Source organism: Budorcas taxicolor, chromosome 8 (genome assembly GCF_023091745.1).
Source record: "Budorcas taxicolor isolate Tak-1 chromosome 8, Takin1.1, whole genome shotgun sequence".
NCBI lineage: Eukaryota > Metazoa > Chordata > Mammalia > Artiodactyla > Bovidae > Budorcas > Budorcas taxicolor.
The window spans coordinates 42,018,468-42,030,009 of NC_068917.1; the positions used below are offsets into that span (position 1 = coordinate 42,018,468).

The 11,542-nt window shown below is 38.1% G+C and overlaps 1 protein-coding gene across 1 annotated transcript in view; it reads right to left on the minus strand.

Moving 5' to 3' along the window:
• Positions 1-2,528: 2,528 nt before the first annotated feature.
• The window catches only part of RIC1 (RIC1 homolog, RAB6A GEF complex partner 1), a 138,934-nt gene continuing 129,920 nt past the window's right edge, over positions 2,529-11,542 (minus strand). Inside the window, exons 21-27 of the mRNA XM_052644806.1 lie at positions 10,861-11,019; positions 10,633-10,772; positions 8,777-9,063; positions 7,580-7,771; positions 4,870-5,047; positions 4,528-4,716; positions 2,529-3,709 (exon numbers count right to left, since the gene is read on the minus strand). Coding sequence (XP_052500766.1) covers positions 3,421-3,709; positions 4,528-4,716; positions 4,870-5,047; positions 7,580-7,771; positions 8,777-9,063; positions 10,633-10,772; positions 10,861-11,019 — 1,434 coding nt within the window. The 3' untranslated portion in view covers positions 2,529-3,420. The remainder of the gene's footprint in view (positions 3,710-4,527; positions 4,717-4,869; positions 5,048-7,579; positions 7,772-8,776; positions 9,064-10,632; positions 10,773-10,860; positions 11,020-11,542) is intronic.

The following is an 11,542-nucleotide window of genomic DNA, read 5'->3' on the forward strand; positions in this document are numbered from 1 at the left end:
TCCTGAAAAACTCAACAGCTCTCAAGTTCAAAACTTCCTTTTTCTAGGTAGCAACAGTAATCAAAACAATGTCATACTGGCATCAAGGAAAGACCCAGAAATCAATGTAATACAACTGACAGTTCCAGAAATAAACCCATTTGTTTGTAGTCAGTTGATTTTCAACAATTCAATAGGAAAAAAATCTTTTCAGTAAACAGTGAACTTTTCAGTAAATTATAACAACTGAGTAGTCACATACAAAAGAACAAAGTTAGACCTCTTCATACCATATACAAAAACTAACTCAAAATGGATCAGAGACCTAAATGTAGGTGCTAAAATATAAAACAGAAAAAAACATAAGCATAAATCTTCATAACCTAGGATTCGGAAATGATTTCTTGGATATGACACCCAGAAGCTCAAGGAACCAAAGAAAAAGTTGGGGACTTCACCAAAATGAAAAACTTTATGTCTCAAAAGACAGTATCATGAAAGTGAAAAGCCCTTAGAATGAAAAAATGTTTGCAAAACTGTCTAGAATATATAAAGAACTCTTGCAAATCAACAATAAGATAAATGAGCCATCTGTGAAGTGGGCAAAGAATGTGAATACAGTTTTCTCCAAAGAGATGTGAATGGCTGATGATAATCATATGTGAAAAGATGTTAGCCATCAGGGAAATGTAAATCTAAACCATAAGATATGACTTCATACATAACTCAGATGGCTATAACCAAAAATACAGAAACAAATGTTGACCAACAGAAACTTGAACCCTCATCCACTACTAGTAGAAATGTTTTTTTTTTTTTTTCCTTTTAAAATGGTACAGGCATTTTGTAATACAGTTAAGCATACCCCACCCCCCGGCCCCTGCCGCCCCCGCAAATTAACCAGTTATCATAACCCAACGTTTCCACTCCTAAAGAGAACTGAAAACTTACGTCCACAAAACAGTGTCTGAGTTGAATCCCTCCCAAATGTCCCTCAACTGAAGAGTAAAGAAATATATCCATAAAATGGTATACCCATATACATGTTAAATATAAATTTTTAGTTATAAGGAAAATTCTAAAAGGTAGAATTATATAATGAAATATGACTTTTAATGCATACATTTTTTGCTCTTAACTTGATGAGTAAACAAAAAGTTCATGTAATGGTTTTATTGCCCTTTACCAAGTTAAAAAAAAAAAACACATTACAGAAGTAGCAGCAACTTTTAATTACAAGCAAAGGTTAACTCTACCCCCAAATAACTTGTTTTGGTATCAGCAAATAATTTAAACTTCAAATAGTTATACTGAATATTTAAATTCATTGGTTAAATATGGCTTAAACAGTCAAATACGTGATCCAAACAAGGCAAAATTAAAATATGATTCAAAAAATTAAAGTATATAACAAACTACCAAAGAAAAGTTTTTCTGTAAAGCTGCCAATCTTTTTGCCTTGGGGCCACCTATATCTGTTGGTTGCAAAACAAGTATTTTATACAAGAAAAGTTTCAGTCGTGGCATTAACCATAGGAATATGGTTAACTTAATGGTGCCCTGCTTTTAAGAGTGAAAGATGAACCCAGCAGCACATTAGGATGTCTGTAAACATGGCTGTTTACCATGGTGAATCATTTCTATTGATTAAATACACCAAACACGGAAGTAATGCTAGTTCTTCTCATAATGGACTAGGACAGGAGAAGAACTGCTTCAGTTTCTTGCTGGGCTGCATGGACTCACATGGGAAACATTTTCTATCTTAAGATTCAGGGAAAGGTGGTTTAAAACAAAGGCTTAAATAAACATAGCACCAGAAGGGCCAGGTACCAGTAATCACATATTCCACCAATTCAGGAGTTTTAGTATGTGAAAGTATTGCACTTGTAATGTGAAAAGTAAGTGACAGTAAATTATCAAAATCAGTAATTTAAAACCATTGATGACTTTTGAACAAAGCATTTTTCAAATTTGAGTTTCCTTTCAAAGGAAACCTGGCTAGGACAACTAAATCTAGCCATTAATTTTAAAAAGCAAGGATAGAGGACCAAGTTTTATTTCTAAACTGTAATTGCACTATGAGAGGAGAGGCTGTTTTACATAGTGGTATGAATTTGGTCCACATCAAATACATTGTTACTATAAAAATAAGTTTGTTTTTGTAAAAAATAACATTGCATTCCTTTGTTCAAATTGCACAGTACAAACAAGCTATCTAAATTAATACTGTTATAGGGTAATTGATAAACATACAGTGGATATGTGTTTAGTCTGAAGCAACTGAGTCTGCAATTGTGTTTTCATAATGTATGAAAACTAAAATTTAAGTCATATCCAGAAATACATAAAATATTTAAGAAGTTATGATGCATTCTTTACATACTAATTTTTAGTAGCCGTGATAATACAGGATTCAGCAGTCTATTTACATAGAGTTCATTTTTATTCAATTTACAAAAGCAATAAATAAACATTAATTTGCACAAAACCTGTTTCATTTCATGATCAGTGTGACCATTTCTGTTACCTTATGACCAAGCCAATAAATCTGTCTTCCTTTATGAAGAGTGCTTGTATCTGGAAAGAAGAGCAAGCCCTGTCTTTGTTCTAAGAGTGAGTATCTATAGCCATGCAGAATCCAGCATAAAACCTTACAAATTATAGTACAAGCCCTAAAAATAGGAACAGTGCCTTTGAGTATATTTACACAAAATTATTCACAAAAAGATACGATTCTTTGATACAAAATAGTTTAGTGGTATCTAATAGCATAATTGGTAAGAACTCCTCAGGCCTCTGCCTACACTCACCTAGCAGGAACCAAGCTAGACAAAAAGCAGGCACACTGACACAGGTAAACAGCTTCCATCGATTGAGGACCAGGATTAACAGGCCAGAAGAGAAGCATGTTACAGGTGCCTGTTATACCAGGGCAGGAATCTATTCAGAGGCCCAACTAGGGAGGTCCAGTGCTCTTGATCCAGGGGGCATACAGGTAGCTCAAGCACTTGATGAGCTACAGCAAGCACCTTAGCATTTATTTTTAAAAAGCAGTCCAGAACACACGCTGAACCAGGAAAACAAAGGAAGCTTTAAGTAGTGAAAAAGTAAGCTCATCTGGGGCAATACGATCCCTGTGGTTTAAGAGCTACCAGTCTTTAAGAAAACCAAAATGTTCGCATGTACATCTGTACAATATTCTGTACAACTTTCCACTGCAGCTTAAAAAAAAACTTTTATGAAAGATCTTTTTTTTTTGATATCACATTTTTTATGGACTCAAGATTTCGTAGAAGAAAAAGTTAAAATTTAATAATACCTTACCAGAGTCTCTGAGCTGTGTTCTCCCCCTGGTTAAATTTTCCAACTAGGTCACAGTGTCCTCAGTTGCACGCTGATGCTAGTTAATACTGCCCATGGAGATGGTACTCACTGTTGTTACGACACAGAACAGTCATAAGTCCCATCTTGAAAAGCTTCCTCCTCCTCTGCTCGCGCCGTGGCCTCCTCTTTCCGGCTGACCAGACTGCCATCTGCGACCTCGCCCTGGGGGATGCCCCCATGGCCCGAGGAGCCCCTGTTCTCCTCTGCCCGGGGGCTGGTCTGTTCAGGAGTCTTACCCACAGTCATCGGCTGGAAGGCTTCAGGCTGGACCTGCTCTTCTGTGATCTCACTAAGCTTCTGCAGGTGTGGCTTAATGATGTTTAAAAATGGCTTATATCCAGGACTAAGCAGAAGAAAAAGGAAATTGGCTCTTATCAGCCACGTTCAAAAGGCTCCATAGCATGTTATGGACAGATTCTTACTAAGCATTGATACAGTAGGGTCAGTGATAGATTATAGGGTACAGGAGGAGGCACAGAGGTACTAGGAAGGGAAAGGCTTTTAGATGCCAAGGCCCTCATGGAGGGGGCTACACATAATGTAAGTGTGAGCACAAACAGCAAAGATGGATACTCTTTATCTGGTATAGCAATTAAAAAGCATATTCTATAATCGTAAACACCATTAATAGGATTTTCAGACTTGAAAAACAGGACCTTCAGAGAACATTTAACCTAAACGAATTTGCCAATTAAGGAAGACTAGAGCCAAGTGAGGGAAACCCCAAATCCACAGGTGACTGGCGACAAAGGGGGTAGATCCCAGGCTCTTCTACTTTCATTCACTATTCTTATTTTGGGCTTGTCAGTAACTGCTATGGAATGTTCAACTCACACAGACTTTAAATTTTTACTTGTTTTCAGGGTATCATCTTCAATTCCACAGAACTAGAAATCTAAAGTTCCACCCTAGTTCTAAGGTCATTTGGACTGTATTGGTCCTCAGTGACACACATTCACTGGCAACAATGAATATGACTCATTTAAAATAACTGGGTCTAAAATGGTAACTAAAGAAAATAATCTTAAAAATGAATATACAAAAGGAGTTTTTATTTCAAGCAACCTACAAATCTCCAAATAAATGAACCAGAAATAAGCCTTAATGTGAAAGAGGAGAAGTCACCAGAGGACAGTCAAGGGAACGAGCCTAATAACTTACCAATCTGTGGAGGCCCATCGGTCCACAGCATGCAGCCCCGTCTTTATGTTCTGTAACATCTCTCCATCTACCTCTGAAGACTGTATAATAACCAAAATCTGGTTGATGATTGAGGATTCTCTAAGAATCAGGCCTATAACAATGCACCAGTCCAGACATCCTGCCTCCATGAAGATGTGCAGCAAATACCTATATACAGAAGCAGAAACACAGTGACTGATGCTAGGAAGGATCTATGGATGAAGAGAAGGGCAGTCGTTATTGGGAAGGCAGCCTATATACCCGATTTGCCCAAACACCCTGAGGAGGCATTCTATGCTTCCAAAATGTTGAGAAACTTACCGAAGCTGGACCTGGGATTTGTGAGGCCCTTTACTCGCCAACTCCATGGAGATATGCTCCAGCTCTGACTGGGTTAGACTGAGTGTGGAGAAATTTTCATCCACCATTGTCCAGTCTCCATCCACCATGGAGCTACTTTCAGTCAAGTCCGTGGCTGAACCAATACTGCATTCATCACCTGATGAAGAATTGTCAAAAGTCACAAACTAGCTTAATGTATGTCTTCCTTCAATTAAAAATATTGGCTGTCTCTCAGATGTTGCTTCCTCTTTAGGATTTTGAGACCAAAACATTAAATTCACTACTAAAATTCCCATGTTACACTAAATAGTAGATGTTTAAAAAAAAAAAAAATCATCTGAGAGGTAACCAGGCATTATGTGCCATATAAAAGAAAAATACACTACTACCTATTAAGCAGTCTTGCCCACCTCTGGAAACAACAACAAACCTAGCTACAATTTGTTCAAGTCCTTTTTGGGGAGAGGGAGGTGTCACACAGCTTGTGGGGTTTTAGTTTCCAGGTCCTTGAGGCAGTGAGAATACAGAATCCTAACCACTGGACCACCAGAAGATTCCCAATCAAGTCTTTAGATTCAATCACCAGTCTACAAGAAGTACAGAAACTGTTTAAACCATGAAGATGCAATCAACTGAGATCCAGTCATGAGAAAATTCACAGAAGCAAGTCTCTTCAATGAATAAATTGCAAGAAGAAAAAAAGAGATGGGGAAGGGGAAAAAGCACTAAAAATGGAATTTAAGAAACATAATCACTGTGTATGAATCTTACTTGGATCTTGATTCAAAGTATTCTTGGGCTTCCCTCGTGGCTCAGCTGGTAAAGAATTCACCCGCAATGCGGGAGACCTGGGGTCGATTCCTGGGGTGGAAAGATCCTCTGGAGAAGGGAATGGCTACCCACTCCAGTATTCTGGCCTGGAGAATTCCATGGACTGTATAGTCCAAGGGATTGCAAAGAGTCAGACCCAACTGAGTGACTCTCACTTTCTTTTGAACCGCAAAAATATTATGACATTGTAAAACAGCTGGAATTTGAATACTTACTGGATATTTGATGGTATTAAGGAATTACTGTTAAATTTTTAGAGAGATGTGCCATTATTTTTAAAAAAAAGTCCTTTTAGAAATATATACTGAAACATTCACAAATTAAACATATCATATCTTAGATTTAGTTCACTAATACAAGAAGGAGAAAGTGTTTTATCAACAAATTTATTCATGAATTGGTAATAACTGAAGTGGGGGTTGGAGGGAAGGTGCCCATTATAGTATTATTTCTCCTTTTAAAAGATGTTTGAAATAATCTCTCTAAAAGGTTTTCTAAAGAAAAGCAATGATGCCACCTCAGGTCCATTAGGATGCTACTATTAACAAAATCATCAAAGAAGTGTTGGCGAGGCTGTGGCAAAACTGGAATCCCTGCCAGTGTTGATAAGAAGTAAAGTGGGGCTGCTGCTATGAGGAAAAAGCTGAAAACAGAATTATCACATGAGCTGACAATACCCAGAAGAATTGAAAACGGTCTCAAAGAGACTTCCCATATTCACAGTACCCGCCCCGTTCTTTGCAGCATAATTCACAATAACCAAAAGGTGGAAGCAATGCAAGTGGCCACTGATGAATGGATAAACAAAATGTGCTTTGAACACACAACAGAATATTGACAAACCCGAAAAAGGAAGGAGATTCCCATGCACGCTACAACAAGGATGAATTTTGAGAACATTATCTAAGTGAAATAAGCCAGACACAAAAAGACAATTACACGGGGACAGAAAATAGAACGTAGTTGCCTGGAGTTGGAGGAGGGAGAGATGGAGAGTTTTCTTTAATGGGTATAAAGTTTTGCTTTTGCAACGTAAAAAAGTGTTTTGCAGGTTGATTGCCCAAGAATATAAATGAACTGTACACATAAAAATCCTTAAAGCAGTAGATTTTACATGTATTCTACTACAATAAAAGAAGCCATGGCTTCTATATGCCTCCCTATATAGGAGCAGCTCAGGCAACAGTGAGCATACACTGAAAACCAAGCATCAGGTGGATCTGGCCATTGAAGCTGCAGAATCAGACCAACTGCTGCTTCAGCTCTTATATAAACCTAAACAACATGAATCACTTTAAAGCTTCTTCAATTTGTAATTCACCCATTACTATAATTGCAGAAGACACACATTTTTTTGGTAAAGGGTCAGACAGTAATCTTAGGCTTTGAAGGCTGAGATGCAAAATTCAGGGTATCATGCAGGAATTTAGAAGATAAAAAAATTTTCCCATAATTTTTTACAGCTGAAATAAACAGAAGATAACTGGTAACAATTTTTTATAATACAGGTCCACCTATGAGAAGAATGGAATTCTTTACACATGGATAAAGTTTTGTTTACTTGAGGTTCAAAGTTAGTGTTTCTGTATCATCAAAATTGATTACAAAGGTTCATTTATTAGTGTTTAGCTGTAGTGAGGTTTTACCTGTTTCATTTATGTAAAATAAACATGGCAAAGTATAATCAAAGTGATTTTGACCTTGTGCTAGTAACTATTCACCTGTCCAGCAGATACTAATGCTAATTCTCAAAGACACATCTTGAAATGAGTAAAGCTCTCTCTGAAATGCTACATATGGCATATAAACTTTCCTCCAAAGAAACTAATGAGGAGCTAGGATTTAAAATGATATCTACCTTTATTAGATAAAGGTGACAGGAAGGCATCTTGCATCTGTGGCCCGTGAGATGAGGCTGTGTCTATTTCTTGATGAGCAGGACCAATGTTGCCGAGCCAGCTCTGACTTCGTTGGATATTAGAGATGCCAGCATCTATCTCGAGGTTTAAAAATGGGTCAGTTGACTGTGACTTTAACAGCTGCTCTCCCACTGCAAGGTAGGAAACACAAAAAAAAGGAATTAAAGGTGCACACACTGCCATTTCCAGTTCAGTTCTTTCAGCTTCTCTTCCCCCACCAACTCCAAATACGAAAAGTTCAAAGCCAATTAATGTCGCTACACTGCATCACCCACCCATGAACCAGGGAGGTTGGACTGGAACAGAATGCACTGACCAGATAATGCCACCCAGCAGTCATCTTCTATCATTATTTAACTTACCAGAAACTAGGCAAAACCTCAGTCATCCTTAAATGATTTTCCTTGGTTTTAAGATGACATGAAACTTTCAAATGCCATAATAAAAAGGGTTTTGTTTGAATTTTCGTAAGTAATAATGATTACAACCTGAACTAAAAAAACCTAAAAAAAATTTTTTTTTACCAAGATACAGTTCACTTTGCCCTCTCCTAATTTAGAAGATGGCCCAAGCTCTCAAAGACGTATTTTTACCATTTCTCTGGAATGAATCCTGTCAGGTAAGTCACAATTTAGCTTATTTTGAGATCTGTGGCTAACCAATGCCAAAGTGAAAGTTGCTCAGTTGTGTCCAACTCTTTGCGACCCCATGTACTATACAGTTCATGGAATTCTCCAGGCCACAGTACTGGAGTGGGTAGCCGTTCCCTTCTCCAGGAGATTTTCCTGACCCAGGAACTGAACCAGGGTCTCCTGCATTGCAGGAAACTTCCTACCAAAAAAAAAAAAAAAGTGTGGTATCTTCTATACTCAGTCAATGCTCAACTATACTGATAATCTGAGAAAACAATCGGCTGGATTTATAAATTAAACTTCAAAGTCAAAAGGCCAAGAGACACATGATCTACTTTTATTTACATCCTTAGTCAAATGGTGGATGTTCCAACTGATCTACAAAAAGTCAGCTTCTATCTAAGCTTGGAATGAAAAGACTTCTTGAATATCAACTAACGGAAAAATGTCTAAACATTTGGAGCAAATACAATTCTTGTATAAGTAACACAAAGCCTATATTACCTGTTCGGTATTTTCCATTTTTGAAAGGAGAACTGACAGAAGAAGCTGGGATGATGGGAAGTGGCCAAAGGAAATCTTTGTGGAGCCTCTTCAGGGCCAACACAAAGTTGTCTACTCGGGCAGCACGGGTACGCTCCTTGCACAGCCAACTAATGAGTTCAAAGCCCAGCTGGGCTGCAAAGCAGCCGAGATCCTTTAGCCGAACTTCTTCTAAGAGACGCCGAGCGTGTCTCCAGAGCATCATATCAATATACATGTTCTCAGCACAGTCACTGTCTTTGCTCCATCTGTAAGTGGGAACACAAGTAAGCTACAGAACAAGCTTCACATACTTCTTATGAAGTAGCACTGAAAATGCTGACAAGGAGGTAGGAGATTCGAGAGAAGAGGAAGATCAAGTATCAGAGCTTCTCCATGAGATAGCACACCTGTTGAACAGTAGCTGGAACACAGTAAGTAGCCTCTTAAACATGTCTGTAAAAGTACAGAATAGAAAACAAAAAGGAGACTTACAAAGCCAAATCAGGAAGAGGATAGTGACTGGATGAAGTAAAGAAAGGAAGCAAACAAACGCTGTATTTGAAAAGACCAATGAAAAGAGGGAAGGAGATCAGACCAAGGAGACTAAAGAGAAGCAAAGTGAAATGTAGTCTCTTAACGTGAGTTATACAGACACATAAGAAAAAAACAGATTTAAAGAAATGAATGACTAAATATCATCTGTTACCCCTTATTCCTATGAACTGGTGAGTCGCAACTGGTTTGGTACTGGGGTGATGGCGTGCCTTCAGAGAGCAGTACTGGAGCAGGACTACCTGCATTCTGAACTTGGCTCTGCCCCACAGTTTTGTGAATATAAAGAGAGTTTATTTTTCTGGGCCTCTGTTTTTCACCTGTATAATATGGATAAAAACTGTATATTTACCCATACGGAGCTGTTACTGAAAGACCTATACACGGAAATGTTTGAATTGTGCCTGGCGAGCAGTGAGCACTTAGTATATATTAAACACCACTCACATTCAGGGTATAGCTGAGTAGCTACTGTTTGCCTGTCAATTGTTTCATAGTCTTTCATGGTTGCATTTAACTTGTTTATGGTGTATGTGTGTCTGAGTGTGTGTGTGTTGGGAATGCAGGTGTATTAATGGCTCTGTAAGAAAAAGCTGTAAAACATCACAATAAAAATGTTCAGTAAGCTCTCATTCTGTGTCAGGCGCTGTAGTAAGAGTACACACAGAATAGAAAAGAAAGGATTAGGGGAGAGAAGGAAACCAAGAGCCAAGACCACATAACAACACAGGAAGGAAAACAAGGACCTCACAAAACAGGCAAATCTATTTTACAATGTTCAGCATGAGTTCAGAGCTACCCCTCAGGGCATAGTAACCCATCTACATATAATACAGGTTTCAGACTCCAGGATATACTTTTTTGGCACGAACTGTTTAACGACTTCTCCACTCAAAAGAGTCCCAAGAGAGTCCAGTACACGACTAAAATGTCAAAAGGTACACTGGGAAAGAATGGGAAAACTGCTGACTGTCAGAAGGCTTTTGAATTATTTGCAGATCTATCTTCCTTTTTATTCTGGTCCTCTGTTATCAGAGGTAATTTAATGTTAGTCGCATTTAGAATGGGCACATCAAGACCTATTCTAGCACAAAGGGCAAAAATACTACAAAGAATAAAGAAGTGAATTTAGGAGAAAGAAAAAAGGGAAGCCTTTAGGGAAAGTAAAAAGGAACTGCAATCAGATCAAACAGTTTTTTCCTAAGATCCAATTTTACAAATACTCTGAAATGCAATGTGTTATAGAATTCCCTAAAAGCAGGAACAGTTCTTCATTCTTTTACCTTTTTCCAGAAGGACCGGATGGCATACTTAGTGTTTTCTGTAAGCTGAATTTACTAGCAGGAACACTGTCAGCTGACTGGGATAAACTGATGCTTCGATTCCTGAAGAACTCAAATCCACCACCACTTGAACTAGGTTCCTATGATTACACACAAAGTGCAGTATGGTTAGAGGAAGATGCCACGTGGGTGTGTGGCCTAGCAGAGCTGTGCAATTCTTCAACTAACCTGAGCTGTAGGTGTGGATGGGGGCGTCTCAGATTCTCCAGAGCCAATGGCTTTCAGAAATCGAATCATGTGTCGACACAGGTCCCACTTGCCTTGTTCCAGGGCTGTGTTGAAAAGAAGGGTGGCATGTTGCCTACTTACTGCTGGGACTTCCATGTTCTAGAAAAACAACCAAGAATTCCTTTTATACTACAAATGATTTGAGAAGATATGAGTAATTCTTTATCTCCATGCTTCCCTAAACCCAGACAAGTAATGCAGATATCGCATTGTAGGGAATAATTTACTAGTCAAATCAAAAGAAGCACTGAAAAGTACCATGTAAGAACAAGTGAGGCAAATACTCCCCTGGTGTAATATAATTTATGATTTCTTGCACTCCCATTACTGCCAGATATCTTAAACTTTATACATTCTTTCATTTCTCCTAGTGATTCTCAAAAGAAGTATATCATTCTCATTTTACACATGAGAAAACTGAGTTAAACAACTTGTTGAAATTATGCATTTAAAACTTTTTAAAAATTGTAATTGCATGGCAATGCAGAGTGTAATGCCCATGTACAAATATAAGCACAGGAAAAAACGGTAAATAGTATCTCAGTATTAATATGAAAATTAGTCTGATTCTGTAGTCTTCCTGAATATGTCTCAGAAACCCCCAGAATTCTGTAGACCACAC